The sequence below is a fragment of the Pseudomicrostroma glucosiphilum genome (genome assembly GCF_003144135.1).
Source record: "Pseudomicrostroma glucosiphilum strain MCA 4718 unplaced genomic scaffold BCV69scaffold_2, whole genome shotgun sequence".
Lineage (NCBI taxonomy): Eukaryota > Fungi > Basidiomycota > Exobasidiomycetes > Microstromatales > Microstromataceae > Microstroma > Microstroma glucosiphilum.
In genome coordinates this window covers 897138-921807 of record NW_020289914.1, presented here as the reverse complement: position 1 = coordinate 921807, position 24670 = coordinate 897138, and the positions used below count along the sequence as shown (strand labels likewise).

General features: G+C 56.4%; 8 protein-coding genes across 8 annotated transcripts; 2 read left to right on the top strand and 6 right to left on the bottom strand.

The window, feature by feature from the left end:
* Window positions 1–9: 9 nt before the first annotated feature.
* BCV69DRAFT_310470 (putative CDC48-microsomal protein of CDC48/PAS1/SEC18 family of ATPase) lies at window positions 10–2916 on the bottom strand (the record flags this gene model as incomplete). Its single annotated transcript, XM_025494794.1, has 3 exons — window positions 2610–2916; window positions 2412–2516; window positions 10–2318 (listed from the first exon to the last, which is right to left on the bottom strand). The coding sequence occupies exons 1-3, from the start codon at window positions 2701–2703 to the stop codon at window positions 10–12; spliced, it is 2508 nt and encodes an 835-aa protein (XP_025350130.1). The 5' UTR covers window positions 2704–2916.
* A 212-nt stretch (window positions 2917–3128) lies between these two features.
* On the bottom strand, window positions 3129–4528 carry BCV69DRAFT_255950 (PRTase-like protein). The gene is made up of 6 exons (XM_025490588.1): window positions 4180–4528; window positions 3938–4046; window positions 3814–3823; window positions 3701–3728; window positions 3554–3616; window positions 3129–3478 (listed from the first exon to the last, which is right to left on the bottom strand). Exons 1-6 carry the CDS (start codon window positions 4442–4444, stop codon window positions 3252–3254), a joined length of 702 nt encoding a protein of 233 aa, XP_025350129.1. The 5' UTR covers window positions 4445–4528; the 3' UTR covers window positions 3129–3251.
* Window positions 4529–6440: 1912 nt separating this feature from the next.
* On the bottom strand, window positions 6441–6750 carry BCV69DRAFT_239535 (GATA-domain-containing protein; the record flags this gene model as incomplete). Its single annotated transcript, XM_025489981.1, has 2 exons — window positions 6441–6514; window positions 6675–6750. Coding segments are annotated over 2 exons (150 nt in total), but the record flags the coding sequence as incomplete, so codon positions are not given.
* Window positions 6751–8494: 1744 nt separating this feature from the next.
* On the bottom strand, window positions 8495–10402 carry BCV69DRAFT_280576 (DNA ligase/mRNA capping enzyme). The gene is made up of 5 exons (XM_025491661.1): window positions 10271–10402; window positions 10059–10194; window positions 9556–9979; window positions 9384–9469; window positions 8495–9306 (listed from the first exon to the last, which is right to left on the bottom strand). Exons 1-5 carry the CDS (start codon window positions 10378–10380, stop codon window positions 8617–8619), a joined length of 1446 nt encoding a protein of 481 aa, XP_025350127.1. The 5' UTR covers window positions 10381–10402; the 3' UTR covers window positions 8495–8616.
* Window positions 10403–11014: 612 nt separating this feature from the next.
* BCV69DRAFT_296932 (hypothetical protein) lies at window positions 11015–17336 on the top strand (the record flags this gene model as incomplete). The annotated part of the gene is made up of 3 exons (XM_025494062.1): window positions 11015–11462; window positions 11562–12002; window positions 12517–17336. 3 exons carry the CDS (start codon window positions 11015–11017, stop codon window positions 17334–17336), a joined length of 5709 nt encoding a protein of 1902 aa, XP_025350126.1.
* Window positions 17309–18716, bottom strand: BCV69DRAFT_305587 (NAD(P)-binding protein; the record flags this gene model as incomplete). Its single annotated transcript, XM_025494672.1, has 3 exons — window positions 17309–18171; window positions 18249–18548; window positions 18628–18716. 3 exons carry the CDS (start codon window positions 18714–18716, stop codon window positions 17472–17474), a joined length of 1089 nt encoding a protein of 362 aa, XP_025350125.1. The 3' UTR covers window positions 17309–17471.
* An 898-nt stretch (window positions 18717–19614) lies between these two features.
* Window positions 19615–20563, top strand: BCV69DRAFT_245079 (adenine nucleotide alpha hydrolases-like protein; the record flags this gene model as incomplete). Its single annotated transcript, XM_025490138.1, has 5 exons — window positions 19615–19715; window positions 19810–19922; window positions 20025–20188; window positions 20281–20399; window positions 20503–20563. The coding sequence occupies 5 exons, from the start codon at window positions 19615–19617 to the stop codon at window positions 20561–20563; spliced, it is 558 nt and encodes a 185-aa protein (XP_025350124.1).
* A 277-nt stretch (window positions 20564–20840) lies between these two features.
* BCV69DRAFT_296929 (Opi1-domain-containing protein) lies at window positions 20841–23500 on the bottom strand (the record flags this gene model as incomplete). Its single annotated transcript, XM_025494061.1, has 2 exons — window positions 20841–22963; window positions 23047–23500. 2 exons carry the CDS (start codon window positions 23498–23500, stop codon window positions 20841–20843), a joined length of 2577 nt encoding a protein of 858 aa, XP_025350123.1.
* Window positions 23501–24670: the final 1170 nt, after the last annotated feature.

The following is a 24670-nucleotide window of genomic DNA, read 5'->3' as shown; positions in this document are numbered from 1 at the left end:
CTTTGTCTTCTAAGCGTACAGGTCATCGTCCTCTTCTGCTCCAAAGGCAGCACCACCGCCACCTCCAGCTGCGCCACCAGATCCGGCCTCTCCGCCTCCCTCCTGGTCAGGGAACTTGAAGGAGCCGAAGCCTCTCGACTGCTGAAGGTTCTGGGCGAACATCTCGTAGCGACGAATGTCCGAGTCGGAGACGGAGCGACGGGCGAACTTCATTGCCTCCTCGAAGTGCTCGACAGTGATGAAGGGCACGGGGTCGACATAGTCCTCCTCGGACTCGACCTTTGTCGGCTCAGCATCGCCCTCCATCTTCACGTCTCCACCACCACCAGCGGCAGCCTCCTTCTCCTTTGAGGCGATGGTGCGCTCGGCCTCCTTTGCGATACTCTCACGGATAGCTAGCTTGGCAGCTCGCTGACAAATTTCGCTGATGTCGGCACCGGAGAAACCGTTGAGGTGCTTTGCGAGGTACTCCAGGTTGACTCCAGGAGCAAGAGGCGATTGCCTCAGCTGAGCCTTGAGGATGGATAGTCGGCCCAGCTCGTCGGGCAGAGGAATGTATAGAAGCTGATCCAGACGTCCCGGCCTCATGAGGGCAGGGTCGATGATGTCGGGCCTGTTGGTGGCTCCGATGATGAAGACGTTCTTCTTGGCGTTCATACCGTCCATCTCCGTCAGGAGAGCATTGACAACTCGCTCCGATGCACCACCGGCGTCTCCACCGCCTCCACCTCGCGACTTGGCAATGGCGTCCAGCTCATCGAAGAACATCACGCAAGGAGCGGCAGCCCTAGCCTTGTCGAAGACGTCTCGAACGTTGGCTTCCGACTCTCCGAACCACATCGTGAGCAGCTCGGGTCCCTTGATGGAGATGAAGTTGGCTTGGCATTCGTTGGCGATAGCCTTGGCCAGGAGCGTTTTACCGGTACCAGGAGGTCCGTAGAAGAGGACACCCTTTGATGGAGCCATACCGTACTTGAGGAAGAGCTCTGGGTGCTCGACGGGGTACGAGACAGTCTCCTGCAGCTCCTGCTTGACCTTCTCCAGACCTCCGATGTCGTTCCAGGTGACTGTGGGCACCTCGACGGCAGTCTCTCTGAGAGCAGAGGGGTTGGAAACACCGAGAGCGAAGCGGAAGTTCTCCATTGTAACGCCCAGCGAGTCAAGGACCTCGGCATCGATTGTGTCCTCGTCCAAGTCAATGAGATCCATCTTCTCACGAATTTGCTGCATCGCAGCCTCCGAACACAGAGCAGCCATATCGGAACCGACGTATCCGTGAGTCTCCGATGCGATCTGCTCCAGATCGACGTCCTCTCCCAGCTTCATGTTCTTGGTGTGAATACGCAAGATCTCGAGTCGTCCAGTCGGGTCAGGAATACCAATGTCAACTTCACGGTCAAATCGACCAAAGCGACGGAGAGCTGGGTCGATCGAGTTGGGTCGGTTGGTAGCAGCCATGACGACGATGTTGGAGCGAGCCTTGAGACCGTCCATCAAAGTGAGAAGCTGAGAGACGACTCGGCGCTCGACTTCTCCATTTGTCTTGTCACGCTTGGGTGCGATCGAGTCGATCTCGTCGATGAAGATGATGGCAGGCGAGTTCTTTTCTGCTTCCTCGAAGGCCTTGCGCAAATTTGATTCAGACTCTCCAGCCATCTTACTCATGATCTCCGGTCCGTTGATGAGGAAGAAGAAGGCTCCAGTCTCGTTCGCCACTGCCCTGGCCATCAAAGTCTTTCCAGTACCGGGAGGTCCGAACATGAGCACTCCACGTGGCGGCTTAATACCAATTGCCTTGAAGAGTTGCGGGTGTCGGAGAGGCAGCTCGACCATCTCACGAATCTGGGCCATCTGCTTTCGGCAACCACCAATGTCATCGTATCCGACATCAGCCAGGTTGGCCTCCTCATCCTCGCGCTTGACCGGGTCGCCCTCGGTGTGGATGACGGTATCCTGGGCAACAATGCAGAACTCAGCAGGGTCGGTCTCGATGACCTTAAACTCGACCGCACGCATACCACCGCGGACGGTGAAAGTGTCACCCTTTCGCACTGGTCGGTATGCCTCGAGGAAGTAGGGCTTGAGGTAGACATCGAAGATGTTGCCAGTCAGACCCTCGACACTGTCATCGAAGGGGAGGACGTGGATACGCTTTCCGTACTTGATGTCGTGGCAGGCGTGGACAGTGATCATGTCTCCGAGCTTGACACGCAGGTTGTTTCGGGCGACTCGGTTCAGGCGGATCTTAGACTCCTCGGTGGTGTCATCGGTTAGGCAGATGAGGACAGTGTCGCGGCGCTTCTTTCCACGGATCAGCACTGCGAAGGGCGAGAAAGGTAGTGACGCCGAATCAGTAAGAGGTGATACAACCAAGAGCTAAAGAGCGTTCGCCTTCTGGCCTTGCCACTCACCTGTGTCACCTCGGAAGAGGCCCAGCTCCTCCATCTTGGCAGGCGAAAGGCAAGCCACGGAGTTGTCATCTGTGGTAGACTCCTCTACAAAGAGACGGTTGGGGGCTGTGGCGAGGGAACAGGTACAAGAAGTTGGAAAGTCAGCAAGGTATGCACTTGGGGACTGTGTCGGAAAGCCGCATGGTTCCACCGACTCACACTTCTTCGGTCGCAGAATGGCAGTGGCAGGGTCATCTTCGCCCTTGGTGACCTCAGGCTTTGGCGGATTCTGGGGCTGAGACGTGTCAGCCATTGTGGTCTATGCGGTGGGTAGTGCGAGGGATTCGGAGGGGTACGAGAGCTCGCAGTGGTTGGTAGAAGAGAAAGGTGACAGACTCGGCTGAAAGATAACAGCTGCCTGTTGCTCGTGTCAGCGTCTGCAGATACAACGATGAGCAAGCAAGACTCGGAGGAAGGTCTTGGAACGTAGTCGGGTGGGTTTAGAAGAGAGTGGTAGGACTGAGCTCTCAGGAAGATGAGTTGGGAAGCCAAAGGGGTAGCGAGCGAAGGATCTCGTCCCGTCGATGGCCACCAGTCGCACTCTGTCCGTGGCTGTGGCCTCGTCAGCGCCCCTCCACCCAGGCAGCCACTGCTGGGCCACGACAGCCTTGTGCGCGCACACACGCGCCCAGGCCACCCGCCTTTCCGCGTCAGTCAGTCAGTCAACCAGGCGGGCGTGGTGGGTCTACGAGTCCTCCTCCCTCCTCTCCCCAACAAGACTCATACGAAGATCATGGACGGGCAGCAGAACATGGCGTGACAATGGGCGCTTTGGTCTTCTAAATAATGCATCGCCCCCTCTCAACCAAAGAAGGAGTCTCCAAAGTCTCCCAGACCTGGTACAATGTAGTTCTTCTCGTTCAGCCCTTCATCCACCCAACCAGTGATGATGCGCACTTCCGGGTACTTGTCGTGGACACTCTTCAAGCCTTCTGGTGATGAGATGAGGTTGAGGAAGATGATCCGCGAGAGTGGCACCTTGTGCTCCTGCAAAACGTCGATGGCCTTGATCACTGAGCCGCCCGTGGCTGACAGAAACAAAGATAGGGCACTTCATCGGTCAGGAGAGCAATTTCATGTAGCAGAGTGCTTCAGGAACTCACCGAGCATTGGGTCCAGTAATAGCACCCATCTCTCTTCAATGTCCTCTGGTAGCTTAGCATAGACTATGCATTGTTCCGATGAGACGGGAAGAACGGTCAGTCCTGCTGCGCAGCGAATCTATTGGATGCCCTGCTATCTTTACTCACAGAGCTTCGCCTTTGCTGTTTCCTCGTCCTGCCAAGGCCCGAGGGGACGATTCTCCGTCAGTGATCACGACGACAGACTCGCCCGATGCCTTTCTTTGCACCCTTGCACTCACCCTTTGAATCCTACAGAAGTTCAAGGACAAATCATAAGACGGAGCGGAGGCAGGCGATCTCAGTCAGGACTGTTCTCCTCGCCTTCCGTATCTCTGCTTCTGACTACCTTTGCGCAGTACTCACAAGATCTTGCCAATCCTCACACTCCTACAACAGTCTCTCAGTCCGGCTTCCATGGCCTCTCCTGCTCTCAAGATAGAGACACCGCAGATTCTTCCCTCGAATGCCACTCCTGAGGGGTCAGAGCGACCGTAGCGAATGAGAGATATGATTCGTGAGCTCCCTCGAGCCCACTATCTAAACCGACATGGGATCATGTATCGCTTCCTTGCCTTCCTTTCCCTCTCCCCCTCCTTTCCACTCACCTCGATACGGCAGCCCTGTAGGCGTCATGACGGTACTCTCCGTCACCGGCAAATGGTTCAGTCCCTCCTCTACCAATAGCCGAATGATGCGGTTCGAGTAGAAGATGAAGTCCGATCGAGCCGTCTTCTGATCCCTGATCACCGTCAGAAGTGCCTCTAGCTGGGAAGTGGCAGGAAGACGGACTACATTGGGTGGGATGGCAGGGCCTATGGAGGGGGCGGCGGCGGCTGAGGAGGTGTTGGGAGGGATGGAGGAGGAGGACATTTCGCTCGGCGGAAGGGTTTGAGAAGAGTGAGTGGAGACCTGAAAGAAAAAGAAAGATGTGGAAGCCACCGACTGGGTGAGATGTAGATGAGAGAGAAAATGGTCAGACGGTAGCTGAGGAGCGATTCCGGGCAGCACCTCGGATCTGTGGATATTGGGGAGGCAGAATAGGCGGTGCGGGGAGGAAGATCAAAAAGCCGCTGAGCGGAAGCGGGAAGGTCTCGGCGTCAAGCCATACGACAGCTCATGAGTTCTAATTTGGGCTATGCATGCGCGACAAGCCCGCTCACCACTCCTTGCTCACTACACCAAGGACAAGGCCAAGCGGTAAGGAATGAAAGCAGACTTTGGTCAATTGTGTCAATGAGTTGTGCGTGGATCGAGATGACGATGAAGAGAGGAGTTCATACAGGTGGCTCGGCGTCTACACAGTGTCCCTATCACCCGCGCCTCCTTCGTCCCCAGTTGATTCAGCTACCCCTCTGAGCCACCCACTGATAACAGAAGTGGCATGAGAGCTAGCTCGTCCTCCCTCTTGGTCCATCGAGACGTCGGTGTCCTCGTCTTCAATGGTCTTCTGCCGCTTCTTCGCGGCTTTGCGAAGGGGAAGCGCAGGCTGCACAGGCATGGCGGCTAAGCGAGCCTCGAAATCTCCGCTCCCTCGTCCCTTTCTTCGCTCGCCGCCGTCGTTCGGGATACTCTCGGCAGTACGCTCACCGTCCTGCTGTTCTTCGCCTGCCTCCTTCCGCTGTGCCGGCGAGCGACTGCTAGAGCGCGGCCTTCCTGTAGGAGTTACGCCTCGTTCTTGACTACCGCCCGCATCATTGGTTTCGCAACCCTGCTGCTCCTGAGACGGTGCTCGCTGAACCTGGTGATGATGATGGTGATTATGGGCACTCTCGCCTCCATCAGAAGCGGCTGAGCCAGCGGGGTCCCGCCCTTGCGTATGTTGGTGGACGGGATGAGCATGAGCCTGGTGTACGCGGTGGACATGAGCATGCGTATGAGGCGCGTGTACATGTGGGACAGCTTGATGAAGATGCCTGTGAACGTGTGGAACTCCATGAGAAGCGGCGTGATGATGGTGTACAACGCCTGCTGACGAGGCGGCAGGCAAAGCAATGCCAGCCAGGCCCAGGATAGCTTCTGTCTTTCGCAGCAGGAAATCAAGGCGCCTACGCTCTTCCACCAGCTCCATGTGGTTCTGAACGACCTCAGCCAGCCATTGCTGACCCTGAGGCGAGTGCAAATTGTCCAGAGAGGGCGCAGTAATTGCCCCAATGCTGTGGGAGCCGTGCGCGTGTGTATGACCGCTGGCAGAAGACGGGGCAGCAGGAACGTGGTGATGGTGATGATGATGGTGATGCCGATGGGGAGCATTGGATGTTGTGCTCGCAGGTGCGTGAACTGTCTCTTGCTTCAGAGGCAGACGTGCAGAATTCGAGGCGAGCCCTGCCTCTGAGGTCGTCTCATCACCTTTCAGACGCTTCGAAGGACGCTCCTCGTTGGGTAAGACACCGTCAGCTCGGCTTGGGGCGGCGCCTGCGGTTTTGCCGCTGATAGAGTTGCCAGTATGCATACCTGCTGCATTCGCGGCAGCGACTTGAGCCCTCGCCTTTTCTCGCACACTGCCACTGGGTCCGCCCGGGGGAGCTGAATTGCTGTTGGCCGCTGAAGTGTCCACCAGAGGATGCTGCTTGATCGGCTGCTCTGGACTTCCGTTGACGCCACCAGAGTGCACAGCAATCAGCGTCATCGCAGCTTCGTGAGCTTGGTCGCTGGGGAGACCTGACCCAGAAGCTGTAGTTTGATGCACTCGCGGTCCAACCGAGGCCGGTCTGATCCCTTGGGCAGCTCGAGTGCCGGCCATGTCAGGTACTGGTTCATTTGCTGTGGACTTCGCATCTTCGTCCATCTCAGCTTCGCGCTCCCTGTGGAGAGCTGTGGGCGCAACAGATGCCGGGCCAGCACCAGCGGCAGGATTGGCTCCAGAGACCCGTTTGCGGCGCTTGATGACCGTCTTGCGCATTCCGACGGGGCGAGCGATGCCATGGAGTTTCTGGTATAGACCTGAAGGGGACGATGCGGAGACAGGGGGCAGACGATGGTGAGCTGGTCGGATGGTGAGATGGACCACAGGTCAAGTGAAGGTAGCATCGGATGCGCGTCTGAGGGCTGATGGCCAAACTCGTTTGCCTTTCCGTCACAGTGCAAGGATGCCAAGACTCACCACAAGCATTGCAGATATTGTTGCCGTCCTCGTCTCTGCGCCAAAGGGGCGTTGTAGTCGTGCCACAATTGGTGCATCTGAGTGACCCGAAGATGCCGCCTGGTCCTCCAGCACTACCAACATCACTAGCAGGCGGCGGCGAAGGTGGGCCTGCAGGGTTTGTCCGTGCAATGGCATTTGAATCTGTATGTCCACTGTGACCTGGAGGAGGAGTTGCTCCCTCGGCCTCCTCCAATCGAGTATTCCTCGACGACGAGGCGTTACTACTACCCGGTGCTTCCACGTCAGGCTTTACCACCGGAACCCCAACTCTGGGCTCAATTACGAAGTTACCCGATTTGACTGCGTGCGCTAGATTGTTGTTGTAAGCTGGACAGCCCGAACAGGACACTGTGCCTCCAGTGCCATTGCAGAACCCTCCTCCAGGACATGTTCCATGGGCAGGGGGCAATGGATGGGCAGGTACTGAGACTTCTGAAGCCGCCTGAGATTGCCGAGGCGATTGAGCAGCTTGCGGTCGATGCGAAGCAGCTGGCGGCGATCGACCATGTGCAGGCAGACGGGGTGGTGCTGTATGAGGAGCGCAGCAAGTGTAGGGAAAACACAAGTGAGCCGGGAACTCCGTCGTACCGCCCAACATCATGCATTACTTACCTAGACCACTGCTGCCACTCGGCCCTGCCTCAGTCGAATATCGCTGTTTGTGATGAGACAGAGGAGAAGGAGGATTGTGATTGTAGGCTGCGCCAAAGCTAGGGGACGAAGGAGCGCCTTGTTGCTGGTGTTGATTGGTAGAATCGTGAGAGGAAGGCCGACTTTTCGCGGACGCGGATGAAGCGTGGCCAGCCAGGTGATGATTTTGAGGACTATGCCGATGTCCGAGCGCTGAAATGCTGGGCAAGTTCAGAGGACCATTGCCGGATGCTGACCTGTTGAAGCTCGAGGAAGACGATGAGGCCTCAGGAAAAGGTGATGATCGGCCTTGATTTGAGGATGAGGCTTGGTGCACCGACTCGAGTGGGGGGAGGCGGTAAGACCGATCTTGCTCCTCCATGAGTGGCCTATGTGAACTCAGCACCTGTCTCTGGAGTGAAGTGGGTCCTTCGCCCAGATCTTCGCTGGATAATGAGGCTGACGGATGATGGGATTCGTGTCCACCGAAGGGTGGCTGAGCTAAAGGAGCGATGCGACGCTGATCGAAGGTCCGGTCCGATGTCGGGACTGAGGTACCGAGTGTGAGTGAGATGGAGTGTTAGAGGATCAAGCCCATCTCGCTATAAGCTGAAACGAGGGGTTTATCTGATTGCCTGGAGGCGATGATGCTGGAGTAGGTGAGTGGACAAGGCAAAGACGATTGTTGCTGTGCGGATCAAAGGGGAAGCGGCGGCTCGTCTGAATTCGAATTAATTATCAGCCAGCCCCAGATAGACTAGGCCACGGCGGTAGCCACCGCGGAAAGCATCTGCGCCGCGTCTTTTCGTCTGACAAATGCTGCCGCTTCACAAGGTCACTTGGGCTTGAAGGTCCTCCTCACACATCGAAGCCGACGACCCTTGATTCTCAACAGAGCCAGAAGCGGATTGCAGGTATCAGAATTGGCAACAGCAACGAACGCCGATCGTCGTCTTGCCTTGCCTCGCCGTGCCCTGCCATGCCCAACATTTTCTCTCGTTCCCCTGATTTCAAATCAGCGTCTGAGGCCGGCACAGTCCCCTCCGCACGAGACGCGGTAAGAAGCGACGGCTACAGCACTAATCATCGCTTCGGGGAGGATGGCAGACGCGGATCAAGTACGTCGACATAGTCGATGGTAGCAGCGTGAAGCGAATGAATTGGAATGGGTATCATGTTCGGAATCTTGATGATGAACTCTACATCTACTGTACAAATGCTTTCAATGCCCACAGCCTTGATCACCTCCTCCCATCAACCACAGCGTCCTCTACCTCGAGCTTCCTTCGCCTTTGTTGTGCGTTGTCTCTAGACTCGCGAAGCGGTGGGGACTTTGCTCATCTATGCGCGCCCTCTTGGCCAACCGAATTCCTGCCGATTTGACGACAGCATCTTGGGGGCGGTCCCTGTCGTGGCAGATGCCAACGTAGATGGGAAAGCGCGGACAGCCGTCTTGAGTCATCTCGTGGAAGCGATATCGCACGATCGTCCCCTTTGGAGGCTGCCAATCGCGGCGCATCGCATCCGTCAAGCCGGAGCCACAGGTAAAGATCGTGCCGCACTCCATGAGCAAGGCCAGAGAGCCCATCTGCCCCTTGTATCGGCCATCCCCCGGTACGTGCCTCACGACCTGCGCTTCGGCGTCGTACCAGACTTTGACCTTCCGGCTGTGGGAAGAGCGCCCCCTCTCGTATGGAGAATGTTGCCGGCGCAGCATCACCCCTTCCCCACCCAGGTCCTGTATTTCGCCTAGGAAAGTCTCGAGATGAGCTCTGCCCGTACAATTCGTCATGGGCAAGGTCGCTATTCGACCGCCGAATTTGCCTCGCAGAGCTTCATCCGGACTCATCTCCCCGTCGGGCACCCTAGCGCGAGCGGAGCGAAGTCTTTCTTCATAGGGAAGAGGTAAGTCAGGAGCGTCGAAGACGAAGAAGCTGACGGTCCTCCACCCTTCGTGATCCTATGGGATGTGGGGTGATCAAACCAAGTTCAGCTTCGATCCTTTTGTGATGCTTCCATCGGGACTTTCGCACTTACACGTCGACGGCAAATACCAGACAGCTCCTCGAAGCCGTCCCTCTCTCGCCAAAGTTCCCCGTCCAGAGCGAAGCCTTTGGGCAGTTCTGAGAGAGGTGGTGATAAGTGAAGTAAGCTCTGAAAATCAGCATAATGAAAGCTCGCGCGCGCGCTCCAGCGATTTGACACGCACTGTCCAGGAACCAGCCAGGAGCCTCCCATTCCTTGTTACTGCGGGAGATGAGCCTGTCACCGGTCCAATAGGCACGGCACCCGTCCAGCTTCTCAGACATCCACCAGCCTGCCGGATCCATCGAGCCCAGGTCCCATGTCTCCGACAGCATCATGGACACAGCGCTTTCGGCATCGAAGCCCTTGCGCAATGCCCTGCCGTTGAAGGTGCTATGACCTGTCCAGGGATCAACATCAATCTTGGATGAGGAACCCTGTGGCGGCGGCCAGGCTTTGGCATCCATGAGCTTGCCATAATCCGACTCATCTTGCGACGCCGCTGGCACAGAAGATCCGCCCTGATCGACATGTGGGCGCTTTTGCGTCGCCGACGGCTGCGAGAGGGGAGTGGTTGGAGAAGTCGATCTTGCCTTGATGCGTGCCTCCTGTTAGAATCAAGACGACGAAGAAAGACGCTTGAGACAAGGGAGCTCCTTCATTATGCCCCTGTCAATCTGTGCTCACCCCCCATTTCACGCGAGCAGTCTCATAATCAACACCCAACACTGTGCCTAAGTGCCTGCAAGTTCGGTTGTACGGAGAGGGGCTCTTGGCATATTTCCATGCCCCACAGCTGCACGAGTAGTAACCGTCCTCACATCTGTGATAAGTGCACAAGTGAGCTCGAGTGTTCGTCATAGAGATAGGCGTTCCCTAGACGGCGTGTGTTGCCTTACCTTCGAATCTTCCACTTGTCCTTTCCGCTGCCTTGGACCTCGTGAATCTCCCCAACAGCCAGAAGCAACTTCGGCCTGACTCCCGCAACTTCAGGCGTCGTTGGATCCATGGCGTATGGGTTGGGCTAAGGCACTTTTGATAGGTAGAATTTCATCGATGGTACTTAGACAGGAGTCTGTTCGGCGGTCGGAGAGAAGACCCCTGTCACGGAAGCAGAGCTGATCGCGTGCGTCTTTCCGGTCGACGCGATGCACGCACGGACGGTCGGAGCGGAGACTGCCCACATGCGATGGGCACTTTCCAGTCGAGCTCAGCGGGCAAATCCCTTTACGGATGGCCGGAACAACTTGGCGCCAAGCGGGGCAAGGTGCTTACCTGGTCACTGCATGAGGAGCACGGGACGGCCCGGACTTGAGACGACGGAGTGGACCGCCTATCCGACCGCCTGCCGCTTCCTCACCCTGTCTTCTGCAAGGAGATGAGCGATGAGATGCGTAGAACTTGGCCCCGGGGACTTTGCCCCGTTATGATAGCAAGCCTCCACTAGTGTTCCGGCCATGGGGAGCCGGCCAATCAGCGGAATTACATGTCCGATGACGGCTCGCAAGAGCTTGGCGGACACTTGGAAGGGTCCTTATGACTGAAGCCAGCTGATTTGGTGAATATATGACAATAGAGACTGTCGTCTTAACGTTACCCAGCCTCCTTTGTACTGATCAACACTTGTGACACCTTTGTAGGCAATGCGCTCCGCTCCGCTCTTAGCGTGCAACGCTCCCTCAAGCTCGACCTCTCTCAGTGATACTCCGCGCCTCTGCGAGATAGCTAGCCAGCGTGGTTGCGCTCTACATCACCAGTCTACGCAATGGCTTTCTCTTGTATACCCTTCGAAGCTTCTGCACGCTGGACTGACGGAATTGAATGAGATCTTCGATATCGAAAGCACAGTGGGCATCTGTCTCAACGACGAGACAAAGGGCCGGACAGCATTGTCCCCTTGGCAGAAGGAGGTGAAGCGCATTGCCTCGGAGCAGCTGAAAGTGGACGATGTGCCAGGAGCAGTGTCCTCGCCAGTAGTACAAGCGACTCTGTGTGCGCCTCGTTGGACTCTGAACGAAGCGGGCGTTGTCACAGGCTTGCTGCTAAATTGCCTGATGTGGTGTACGATCCTGAGCTTTGCAGCACGACAAGGTGAGTAATTCCGGTGTACACGTCGTAAGATAGTTGCCAGAAGCACTTGCAGGAACAGTACGCTGAGCTGACCATTTTCCACGACTGCTCACACACCAGGCTTCGATGAGGTCTCGCCCTACCTGTTCTTCCCTCTATGCCTGCCTCTGCTGCTGTGCCTTGTAGCGCTCGGTACGGTCGGTTCAGCGATTCATCAGCGTCACCTCATACTTGTATCGCAGCTCTACCGAGCGCACATCCTGCTCCAGGCCGCTGTCCTTGTCACTGTATGCTTTCTCTGGAAAGCCACGTCCATCTACCATGTGGCAGGCGCAGACCCATCCATGGACACCATCAAGCCTGGCTCTTACCGTCATCTCTTCGTTTATCTTCTCGCTACCATGGCTCAAGCAGCTCTGCCTTCCATCGCCTTTCTTGCAGCTCAGTGGTCTCTTGCGATGGCCCTCACGTCCGTCGGTAGGACTGCCGCCGGCACAAGCAATGCGCCTGCACATGGCAAAGGGATACTGCCAATCTCTTCGCGATCTCGAGCAAACAGCGGTGAGACCAGTCCCGAGCCAGGCGATGCCTCACAGCGGTGGTCAAGGCGGGAGCCTCCTAGGGGTCGGCGCTCTTATTCGCAACCTGTCGCAGAGCTCAGCAGTACAACAGCGGCAAAGACCTTATCGTCTCCGGCAAGACCACGGTCGCTTTCAGCTGAATTGGTGTTCGTACTTCGCTCATCGAGTCCCAGATTCGATGATACTCTTGCTGTCCATGTGTAGCATCCGCCCCAATTGATTCCCTTGCTGACGACTGGAAGCAACGGGCAGAGACCTTTGCAGTGGTGCGGTGTCTGCGTGCCGTTCCGTCGGCGACATTTTCTGCCCGACGTGCATTGGATCCGGCGTCGGGGCTCAGCGGGGTACGTCAGCGCCAGATGGCCGAGCAATTTGATCTTCTTCAGCCCCTGCGACTTGGTTCCTGGTTCGCCTCCCTGATCCCCACCCCAATCTTCCTTCGTCGCATCCTTTCGACTGACAGACACCTGTTCTTGCTTCGATGGCTTCCGTAGCTTCGGTGGCCCTCAGGAGCCTAGTCCAGGACCTACTTGCGTGGGACAATGCTCCGTCTTATCTAGCTCTTTCTCATCCACTACCGACTGAGCAGCTGCTCTCGGCTGATTCTCTCGCTCCTTCGTCGCATACATTCAGCCGTCTATGCTCAGATGTGGAAGGATGGGGACCTATCAGCTCGCAACGGGATCTGGACTTCACGCCATGCTTTCAGCAGGTAGCGTTCTGGATCGTGCCCCCAGTACTCTTGGCCCTCGCAGCTGCTGTGCAGTTGTCAAGCCTTGAGAAGAGGCCGGAACGCCTTCTGACACCCTTGTCCAGAAGTCTGCTCAATCTCAAGCATGCAGTCACTGCATTGGCCATCCTTGCAACAGTGCCTTTGCTTGTCTCTCCCTTCGTTTCGAAGACACCCCTCTCCATCGCTTTCTATGCCAACATAGCCACGCTGGGCGCCTACATTCTTTCACTTCGGCTACAGCACCTCAATCATACTCATTCAAGGCGCTCTTCAACGCCTCTCCTCTTCTATCAACTCGGTCATACCCTTTTTACCGTCGCCTGGGTCAGGACTTACATGAGCAAGATGTCCATCTCCAAGGAAGGAGATTTGGGTGTCTTCCTCTTCACTGTCTTCGTTCTGAGGGGTCTGTTCATTTTGGTAGTCTTCGGATTAGAATGCGCAGGAGTAGAGATCGGAAGTCACAAGCCTTCGTCTCAGATCAACCCGGTCTCTCATCAGGCCCGAGAGAATGGCGCAGCCATAAACGGCAATGGTCCTAGCGCAGTTGGTGATGATGAGGAGGGCCTCAAAGGCCGTGCATCAGGTCTGGCGGGTGACGAGAAGGAGTGTCCGGTCAACACGGCGAACATCTGGTCTATCTTGAGCTTCTGGTGGATGACACCGATGATGAATTTGGGAGCCAAAAAATTTATCACTGAGGGTGATCTTTGGTCATTGCCTCCGGGTGAAGATGCTGAGAATCTTGGAAACAGATTCGACAAGTACTTCAAGGAAAAGCGAAGCGCAGACGGCAAGCCCCCTTTCTGGACTGCGGTGGTGTACGCCTACGGAGGCCCTTTCATCTTTGCCGGCGTCCTCAAAGCTGCCCAGGATGTCTTGTCGTTCTTGCAACCCCAACTACTTCGGCGATTCTTGCAATTTGTTCAGACTTGGGACAATGCTCGAAGAACTCAAGACAGCCAAGCCCTGGGGATGAACAGTCAACCAGAGCCAGCCACTCATGGCTACTTCATCGTCTTCGGTCTCTTCTTTGTCTCAGCTGTGCAGACAGCTTTTCTGCATCAATACTTCCAGCTGTCCTTCAACACCGGTATGCGGATCAGAGCTGGTCTGGTCTCAGCGGTCTACAAGAAGAGTCTGCGTCTTGCCCCAGATGAGCGTGGTGCTCGGACGACCGGCGAAATTGTCAACCTCATGAGCGTCGACGTGACCCGTCTGCAAGATATCTGTGGTTACGGTCACATCATCTGGTCCTCCTTCTTTCAGATGACCCTCGCCTTCGTTTCACTTTACTTCCTGCTCGGTTGGAGTGCCTTCGCCGGAGTCGGCGTCATGATTGTAAGCATCCCTCTCAACACGAAATTGGCACAGTACACACGGAGAATTTCTGAGGCCAACATGAAGGTCAAAGATCGCAGGATCAAGATGATGAGTGAGATTCTTGTCAACATCAAATCCATCAAGCTCTTTGCTTGGGAGGAGGCCTTCACTCGAAAGCTACTCAGCCTTCGTAATGGCGAGGAGATCGGCTTGCTCAAAAAGGCCGGCGCTGTCAACGCCTCCTTCAACTTCTTCTTCACTGCCATCCCCTTTCTGGTTTCTCTAGTCTCCTTCATCACCTATTCGGCAACGTCGAGCAAACCCTTGACCAGTGACATCATCTTCCCTGCTCTGACGCTGTATCAGATGCTTTCCTTCCCGCTCAACATGCTCGCCTCGATTGTGGCTGCTTGGATTCAAGCCCTCGTGAGCGCACGTAGGTTGGCGAGCTTCTTGGATGCCGGAGAGCTGGACCCGAACAACAGAACCTTGGAGCTCGAGGAGCCCGTCGACGGTGAAAACGTTCCTGCCCCTACGGATAGGGGCAGACTCCCTCTGCTGGAGATTCGGGACGGTGACTTCAAATGGTCGAGGGAACAGCCCACTCCGACGCTCCAAGATATAGATCTGACGGTAGAGAAGGGCGAGCTTCTTGCGGTCCTGGGCAAGGTTGGAGATGGCAAATCTTCACTGCTCAGCGCCGTCCTCGGCGAGATGTATCGCACCGATGGCAAGGTCATCGTCCGTGGACGCACAGCCTACTTCAGCCAAGGCGGTTGGGCTATGGGAGAGACCATTCAGAAGAACATCCTGTTCGGTTTGCGCTATGAAGAAGAGTTCTACCGTCGAGTCCTCACTGCTTGCGCACTAGATGCAGACCTTGCCATCCTCCCGGACGGTGATCAGACCGAAATTGGGGAAAAGGGCGTCTCGCTCTCCGGTGGTCAAAGGGCTCGGGTCGCCTTGGCAAGGGCAGTATACTCGCGAGCTGATATTTATCTGTTAGATGACCCTTTGGCGGCTGTGGATGCTCATGTCGGAGCGCACATCTTTGAGCAGGTCATTGGTCCAAATGGAATGCTGAAATCGAAGGCTCGAATCTTGACCACCAACATGGTATCTTTCCTTCCCCAATGCGATCAAATCGTCTCCCTACGGCGAGGTGCCCTCATGGAGGAAAGAGGTAGCTACGACCAGGTCATGGCTCAGCGAGGCGAGCTTCACGCTCTCATTACGGGTCTGGGCAAGCAAGCCGACCGAAGTCAATCGGAAGACGATGAGGAACGAGGAGACGACAGCGAGTCTAAGACACTTCGAGACAGCAACAGTGATGCCAGTGGAGAAGGCGAGGACAGCAAGGCCAAACTGACCCGTCGCTTCTCATCGGCTAGTATGCATCGGCCAGTCAACTTGTCACCCCACGCCATCAGGAAAGAAGCGAAGCGGCAACTGCAAGCTGCTATCTCGCAGCCAAAGGAGATCAACAATCAGGGCAGCGTGTCGTGGTCCGTCTACATGCAATACGCCAAGAGCGCCTCGGCTTCGGGCTGGAGCTTGGCCATTTTCTTCCTGGCTCAGGTTGCCACGCAGTTCCTGCAAGTAGGTCGCGACCTGGTTCTCAAGCAGTGGGGTACCTTCAACGATCAGCACAATGGAGGCACCGACTCCGACGCCAGATTCTACCTGAGCATGTACGCCCTCGCAGGTATTGGAGGCAGTGTCATGGTGACCGTTGCACCCTACATTCTGTATTGTCACCTCACTGTCGCTAGCGCCAAGCACTTCCACGACGGCATGTTCAGATCGGTCCTGAGGAGTCCCCTACAATGGTTCGAAGTCACTCCTGTTGGTGTCAGTCTCAATCGTTTCTCGAAGGACATCAACGCCATCGACGAGACTTTGCCGCGGGTGCTACAGGGTTTCTTCCGGACCATGATCGTTGTCGTTGGTGTCCTGGTGGTCATCAGCGTCTCCGTACCGCCGTTCCTTATCGCTATCGTGCCGCTCTGGTTCGCCTACCGGGCCATCTTGAGATACTATCTCCTGACGTCTCGTGAGCTGAAGAGACTTGATGCGGTCAGCAAGTCGCCCATCTTCTCCTGGTTCCAAGAGTCCCTCGGAGGCCTGGCCACTATTCGAGCGTTCGGACAAGACGAGCGCTTCGTTGTCACGAACGAGGCTCGCGTGGACCGCAATCAGCAGGCTTACCTGCCCAGTGTCACCTGCAATCGATGGCTCGCAGTACGCATCGAGTTTCTGGGATCTGCCATTATTCTGATCGCCTCGACCCTGGCTACGCTCCTCATCACGCGAGACATCTACGTCATTGATGCAGGCTTGGTGGGTCTGATGATGAGTCAAGCGCTATCGACAACTCAGGCCCTCAACTGGGTGGTCCGCTCTGCTAGTGAGGTAGAGCAGAACATCGTGTCCGTCGAACGTGCGATCCAGTACTGTGATTTGGCTTCCGAAGCCCCTTACACGTCCTCGGAGGAGGATGCTCCTCCGACCCACTGGCCATCAGAGGGCGCTATTGAATTCAAGAACTACTCGACTCGCTATAAGCCCAGTCTACCCCTGGTGCTCAAGAAGCTCAACATGTCCATCAAGCCAGGAGAGCGCATCGGAGTCGTGGGCAGGACAGGTGCCGGCAAGTCCTCCTTGACACTTGCTCTCTTCCGCATCATCGAAGCAGCAGAGGGGTCCATCTACATTGACGGAGTCAACACGAGCAATATCGGTCTGAAGGACTTGAGGAGCAACATCGCCATTATTCCGCAGGACGCCTGCTTGTGGTCAGGCACCCTCCGCGAGAACCTAGACCCGACCTTGCAGAGCAGCGATGCTGCGCTTTGGCAAGCCTTGGAGCAGGCAAAGCTCAAGGACCACGTGCAATCCATGAGCGGTGGACTCGAGGCAGAGCTCTCCGAGGGCGCCTCGAATTTCTCGGCTGGACAGAGACAACTGATCTGCATCGCCCGTGCGCTGCTCAGGAGGGCTAAGATTCTAGTCCTTGATGAGGCCACGAGCGCCATCGACCTTGAGACGGACGAGTACATCCAGCGCATTGTCCGAGAACAATTCCACGGCACCACCGTCACCGTGGCTCATCGTCTGGCTACCATTCTGGAATCGGACCGTGTCCTTGTCATGAAGGATGGAGAGGTGGCCGAATTTGCACCACCGGCAGAATTGCTGGCCAAGAAGGACAGCATCTTCTATTCGATGGCTCTCGAGGCAGGTCAGGTCAGGGACTGAGCAGAAGATGACATAGATTGAACACGGAGATGTGGCTGTCGAGAATAAATTAAATTATAGTATCTTAGTCTGCGATCTAATCCAACAGGTCTACGTAGAATCAGACTTGTACGCGTGAAGACGGATGGCACAAGTCTACTGTGATGGCGTCTTGCGTCGTCGAACAACTCCTTTCCGTTCAACCTGCTCGTCAGGGACCTTGCCGTTGTGAAAACTCTGCTCATGACTAGGCTCTTCCGCAGTCTGAAAGATGCCGTCAACGATCTGATCCATGAACTCGCCATGGCGCCTGATGAGTTCCCCGTCCCTCACCATCTTCGTGACCTTTCCCATACGACACCACTGCGTAATATAGCCTCCATGTACCTCTTCGGCTGAAGCTATAAAGGCGGTCCACAGCAGGTTCACGCATCCCAGACTCTGCGGAGCCAGAAGAGCGGCAATGCCTCGCTGCTGCCAATCCCGCTCAAACTCGCGCTGGATGGGCGTGTAGAGCACACCGGGGTGAACGACGGTGCCGACGATGCCTGCCTCTGTGAGAGTGGGAAGGCAGTAGTACATGTCGAGGAGATTGGAGGCTTTACTACGTGCATAGGGCCCGGCTGGATTCCAAGAGCGGAGCTTGACTTCGGGGGGATAGTAGCTCTTGGCGGGTGAGACGAGCCAGGTGTGAGCGATGGACCCAGTCCATAGCACTCGTGGTGAACGGTCAACAAATCTCTGATTCGAGCCGCCGTCGAGTCGGGCGTCATTGGCATTCGTGCGAGCTGCTCGCGCAGAATGCTGCAGGGCGGGCATCAAGTACCGTAGAAGAGCGTGATGGGCAAGGCAATTCCTGTGCAATGGTCATAAGAAAAAGAGCCGATGATGGTCAGTTCGATGACCTCAACTTCTCCCAATACGTCCACTCACACGCCCCACATCAGATCGAATCCATCGTCTGTCTTTGTCTCTGGCCTATGTGTGTAGATGCCAGCGTTGAGGAAAAGCAAGTCCAGACCGACAGAAGGCGCCGGCAAGTTCAGTGAATCTGCTTCCAGCATCAGTGCCTCCATGACGAAGAATTCTTTGGCAGCATTCTGTACCGCATCGAGGTTGGCAAGGTCACATTGAATGTAGAGAATGTCTGCGAGCCATCTCTCGGCTCCGACCTCGTTCTTGAGCTTTTCAATGCTAGCTTTCATAGCGGAGATGGATCGACCCAGTAGGTAGCTATTGACAATGCCGTGTCATCACGTGATGAGCATAGTGGTTGGCCTATGGGATGGCCACCACTGACGCCGATACTCACATTCTCTTGACACCCTGTGCCAACCATCGGACGCACTCTAAGCCACATCCGCTGTGTCCGCCGGTGCTAAGCACTACCTTGCCGCGCATGCTGGGTGGGCAGTTGCGCTCCCCATTCTCCCGATCGTCGCGTTCTCGACCTGCATTGGGGATGTCTGCTGAGCTCCTTTTTGGCCTACGCTCAAACAGTTGGGCAGGTGTCCAAGCGGGCGTACGTCTGAATACTAGGTCGTAGACATCGCTAGCACAGGTGATGATGGATGACAGTAGGAAAGCGAGAAAGGTAGACTTGGCGTCCGATCTTGTCGTCATTGAGCAGACAAGTGTGTGGTCTATGCAAGGAGTGCTTGGTGAGATGGGTAACATCGAGCAAAGGAAGTGTGAGAAGCAGCCTGCATTATTTCTTACCCATGTTCGCGGTGCTATAGTCACAAGTGTCTTTCTTCAGGGCACGGCAAGATATTGGGTAACCCTCTACTTCCTGCGGCGGCAGGACAGTGCCGGATCGGCATACTTTGACCGGGCAGGCACGCGATCGACGGCTGAATCGCTTTACAAGGGCGTTGATTCCATGTCGAGATGAGCTGTATCGCGGGAATGGAAAAGCGGCCGAAGAACAAGTATCGTTGAAGGCATCCGCAAGTGATGTGAGAGCAAAGTGGCGCCTTACGCTGCAGCATCGCGCCGTTTGTGAGCCGTGCATGCACAAACGACGTCTTGTTCGCACGACGTGGGAGCAATGAGCCAGGCAGCCAACGTACAGAGGCACAGATCCAACTGAAAAGACGTAGCAGACTGATGCCTCTCCTACCAACCTCTCCCACCTCGACCACCTTGCCATCATCGCCATCTCTCCCCCTACTGACACACCCACCTGCCACCTCTACCAAGCATGTCTCAGCCACCCTCCCCCTCTCGCAAGGGCTTCTTTGGCATTGGCAAAGACAAGAAGCGCAATGATGGCGGCGGACAGACACCCACCCACTTCATGGCACAGACGCCCGCATTGGAGTCTGCCAATCCACTCGACAAGAGCAACATACCCTCTGAGGCCAGACACCAGCAGATTGTTGGCCAGACTGGTGAAGCGTGAGTGCTGGTGTGTCGAACGAGCGTACCAAGTAATCGCAAGAGAATTGACTCAGCAAAGCAATCCTTCCCATGACCTGCGATCGTCATACAGCATTACAAAGGAGTCATCGATCCTGATTGCCATCGACGGCACTGAAGCAGGCGACAAGGCCTTCAACTATCTTCTCAAGTCAAAGGTGCTCAGCACCAACGCCCATGTCTTCAGTCAGTATGACCTAGCCTCTGCTTCGCTGAGTCCATCTATCCTTGACCAGCAAGAGCTTCATGCCGACCCCGCTTGCTTTCCTCTCCCTCATACGATCGCAGTCGCTACAGTCCTCCCAGCCAACGTCCTCTCCGGCCCTTGGGTATCCGGCCCCCTCTCAATCGATGCCAAGCGACAGAATGAGCTCCTCAAAGCTCTTCGCGAGCAGGCCATCGAGAAGCTCAATCCTTACAAGGACAAGCTCAAGGATGCAGGTTACGAGACCGTATGTACCACCGCATTCGAGTGGGGCACTCAGTGTAGCTGAAAAGAGCACATGACTGACCAGAGTGTACATCCTTCACCACACGCCTGCAGACTATCCATGTCGCCCATGGTGACGCTCGACAGACCTTGGTCCGTGTAGCCATCTACCACAAAGTCGACTTGGTCGTAGCTGGAAAGCGAGGCAAGAAAGGTATACCAGGCCTGACCGCGTGAGTGAAGGGCCATAGAGGCGCATTCAACAGGAAACGAGTTGACCAGTAGCAGGTCTCATGCAATTTCTGGCCCTCCCACACTTTCCCTTCCCAACCTCAGGGGCAGCACTACCTCCTACCTAGTCAACCACGCTCCCTCTCCCGTACTCGTCATCAAGTAAGATCTCGAGGAGACGATCGCCTGCGTCAGCAGGCATCATATAGCAAGGAGCAGGCAGGTGCACTATACTGACCGCCGTCGATAGGAGTGTCCGTCCACGGATCTGGGATCGCCTGTACCGCTTCCTGATAGCAGTTGAAAGAGAATCGATAAGCACTTTCAGAGCATTCGAGTAGTATCACATGAAATTTCGGTCGTCAAGCGTGAAATGTACAATGGAAAAGACATTAATGTTCGAGGAATGAGGTTGAGGGTGGTGCCGAGGTCAAGAGTCTGCACTACTCGCCCGCGCGTTGACCAGCACCCACCACCGCCTTCCTCCTCCTGGCACTCGCATGACCCGGCGACTGATCGTATGAAGAAGACGCTGTGCCGGCCACTTGACTGGTGCCATTCTTGCCGCTTCCAGCACTGAAGCCCGCATGACCTGAGCTAGCTGCCGGCGCAGACGGTGTGGCAAACGTCGGATCGATGGGAGATCCCACCGCGCCGCCTGTGCCAGTAGCGCTAGCGCTAGCACTGCCGCTACCGCTCCCACTCCCTCCCCCACCTGCGACCATGGCGCTACTCCCCGCCTTGATCCTTCTACGCTTCGTCGAGGCCGAGGTGCCCATGGACAAGTCCGACTCCCCTCCAAGAGAGTCCGCACGCCCACGTGCAGCCATTCCTCTTGCGCTCTCCCAACTGGCGGGTCCTCCCAATGGTCCCGACCCCGATCCAGAAAAGGCAATTGCATTGTGTCCATTGCCAATTGTGTCTTGCTCGTGCTGTCTCTTGCGCTGTAGACCAAGCATGCGTAGACGCTCCATCCACAACTCGGCTCGATCCAGGGATTCACCAACGACGACGGTGACGGAGCGGAGAATGTCGAGGGACTCGACTGCCAGCGTCAGGACACGGTTGGCGGCCTGAGCAGTCGCAGCTGCGCTCATCGGCTGTGCAGCACCGCCGTTGCGGTGGGCAAGAGAGGTATTGCTGGCGGAACTGGAGCTTCGTGCACGACCGCCGGGAGAGGAGGCATCTCCACTAGAGCTGAAGTGGGCGGGGGAAAAGGATGGAGAAGCTGGGCTGCCGCCAAAGGACGAGGCATTCGTCACAGCCGGCGCGCGGTTCACGCTGGCCCATCTCGCTGGTAGAGAGAGGATGAAGGCTTTGACGCTGACTCTAGCCGGCTCGGGGAGAGCACCACCGGCGTACTTGCCCACGACGTCGACGACGGATCGGATTGTCGTGACGACGTCGCCCTTGATCTGCGTCAAATTCTGGGCAGCAGGAGAGGTGAGCTCCAATTCGCCGTGGTTGAGCTTGACGATGAGATCTCGCAAAACGGTGATCTGATGCTCAATGTGGGCCGTGGCGTATTGCAGCCATTGCAAGCAGTATTTGAGACTCTTCATACTCTCTTCGCTCATAGCAGCACTGAGACCTCCTGCAGTGGCACCGGCTTCCACGAGCATCGAGCCCCATCGACTGCTGCTGGCTCCGTTGCCTGCCTTGACACTTTCGATCAGCGCATTTTGCATTTGCGTCTGAGAAAGAGCTTCGCTGCCGAGGCCGGCATTGCGCATGCGAGCTGTACTTGTAGAAGAAGGTGAGGCAGATGAGCCGCTCGATCGTGAGACTTGCTTGTCCCTTGCCTCTGCCGACGAATCCTTGGCAGTTGCTGATGCTTGTGGAGGCGATTTGCCCTTGCCCTTTCGTTGACGAAGCTCGTTCACCACCGTCTCTCGTTCCTTTTCTTCCAAATGCAGAGCACAGTAAGCTCGCCGCCTCTTCACTCGCTCCTCCTCGCCCATGTGCGCCCACTCCGTGCGCTCCCGCTCGTCAAGATCCGCCATGAGCTTCTGTCGCTCCTCCTTGGACATGGAAGCGGAGCTGCCGGGGTAGAACCTGTCCAGCTGACGGCAGGCAAAGTCATCCAGCTGTTCCACGCGATTCTCTCCTAGGGATGCCCCAAGGCGGCCGACGACGGGGCGTGAAATGGCCTTGACAGATGACTCTACCAGGTCACCTCCATACTTGACGATCTTGCTCTTCTGCTTGCCAAGCTCATACGCCCTCAAGGTACCTCTGACCAAAGGCAAGTGACTAACCCTCTTGAGAAAGTCTGCATCCCCCAACATTTCCCTGTCCACTTCCACTTCGTTGCCATTTTCGTCCCGCACTAGAGCTGGAAATTCAAAGTCGGATGGAAGATCGGCTAGGGTAGCGGCACCAGAGAAGGACCTGCTATGCCGACGTCCGTCACCGCCGCTGAAGGTATAATTGCCGTCACCGCCGCTCACGCGTGCAGACTGCACGCTGCCGCCGGAGGTACTTGCGGAAGCTTGCGTGAGCTCAGTCGCTGGTGTCGAAGAGGGGGAAGAGATGGCTGTTGATGTAATCGAAGAGGCAGACATAGCTGGGAGAGGGAGGGAGAGAAGCAGTAGGCGAGTCAGTAAATGTTGCCAATGCCATCCGTCGTGCTACCTTGATCGTGCTCACAAGCATTGCTTCCATCTCGCTGCCTACCCACGACTCCTGTTGGATTAACAGGACCGGGCACTTTCTCCAGACCACTCTGCATCCTTCGCCCATCGAGGTTGCGCATAGCGCCGAGTGCCATGACTGCAATATGCACATCCTCATCCTCCTCTTCAGCACTACGATTTGTCGTTCTCGCTGGGGTAGCGGATGACAAGGTAGACGAGGAAGACGGACCACCTTCGACCGTGGCCCTAGCATTGCTCGTATTCCATCCGCTGACCCCCGGCGTGCTTGGTGTGGAGCCGGAGAGATAGTCTGATCCTTCGACTGCTGATGCGGCGGGGGTAGGGGCATCTGTAATGCTACCGCTGGGCTCCCTAGTCTTTCTCCATCGTGTGTCTTCGGACTGCTCTCGCAGCATTGCTCGGGAATAGGGCGAAGCGCGAGACCCGGACGCCTCCGACTCTTCCATTGTGGGTGGGGCTTATACGCTCTTGGATGTGCAAAGGTTTTTCGAGGGGGTGGTGAGATGATGTCGATGTTGAGGTGATGATGCTGTTCAGTGGACGGATGCGACGGATGAGTTTCGAGGAGTAGGTGAGAGTTGCGCAACCACACGGGGCCAGATGTCCGAAGTGCCGAGATTGATGCGAAGGAGCGAGGTAGAGACGGTGTGTGAAAGCAGGGCGCGAATGCCTCCTGCCTGAGGTGCCACTGGTGCAATTTTAGATACCAAGGAGCGAGATGCTGGACTTGACGGTTGGACTTGACGGTAGAGATGCGAGCCTCACGCGACTTCCGTGTTGCGTCGGCTGTCTCTCCAGCTTCAAGCAGTGGAATCAGTAGAGAGATGAGGAAGAGGGTATGCTCGGGGGTAGGACGGAGGGGCTGTGGTCTTTGGGAGGGTAAGACTGCCGTGCTGCGCGGCTCAGATGAGGCAGGCGCGGAAGGGTCAGCACGCCACCTACGCCAAAGGGGGGTGGGGAAAGGGAAGCAGCGAGATGGCGAATGAAGCAGGATGGGCGGGATGAACAGCCCCGGATAATTGACAGACGACTACCACAATAGCGGTCTGAGGGGCGATGGTGGGGCGGCCGGGAGGCCAGCTGGTGATGACGACGAAGATGCCGACTAGGGGCGCCCGCTGTGCTGTGCGGGGCCTGAGGGGTCGATGTGAGCCGTGGGAGTATTGCGACTCAAGGGGGGGGCACTCTGTGGTGCAGGTCCGACCAAGCACTTTCCCGACAGAGGTAGAACAATCAGAGGCGATAGAAGAGGCTCCATTGGGCTCGCATCCCGCGACTGACGCCAGATCACCATACCCAGACACGATGCAATACACGTCGGTAGCAAAGACAGACTCGAGGGCTAGTCCTCTTCACCCTCGCCACCCTGTTGGCGTTCCTACGACGTCGTGTCGACTAACGAGAGACACGACGTTCGGCTACTTGAATGCGAATGACCTTATTACCACTTTGATGAAGATGAGCTCGTTGCCTCTTCGCCTCCTTGTGCTCTTTCCCCGCCATTTCGGATCGTCTTGTGCTGCCCGCCGCTCTTTCGGCGCCCTGAACCTCGCTTACGATTTCACGAGCTTCAGGCCAGGGCGCAGCGCAGCGGGCAGCAGGCGCAGGGTCAGGAT

Coding starts and splice junctions, on each gene's coding strand:
- BCV69DRAFT_280576 (XM_025491661.1), bottom strand. CDS start 10,380: ATGGATCCAACGACGCCTGAAGTTGCGGGAGTCAGGCCGAAGTTGCTT. Junction 9,470..9,555: donor TCCTGGCTGGTTCCTGGACA/GTGCGTGTCAAA, acceptor CACCTCTCTCAG/AACTGCCCAAAGGCTTCGCT. Junction 9,307..9,383: donor CTGGTATTTGCCGTCGACGT/GTAAGTGCGAAA, acceptor CACATCCCATAG/GATCACGAAGGGTGGAGGAC.
- BCV69DRAFT_255950 (XM_025490588.1), bottom strand. CDS start 4,444: ATGTCCTCCTCCTCCATCCCTCCCAACACCTCCTCAGCCGCCGCCGCC. Junction 4,047..4,179: donor TACAGGGCTGCCGTATCGAG/GTGAGTGGAAAG, acceptor CTGACCCCTCAG/GAGTGGCATTCGAGGGAAGA. Junction 3,479..3,553: donor ATTACTGGACCCAATGCTCG/GTGAGTTCCTGA, acceptor TGTTTCTGTCAG/CCACGGGCGGCTCAGTGATC.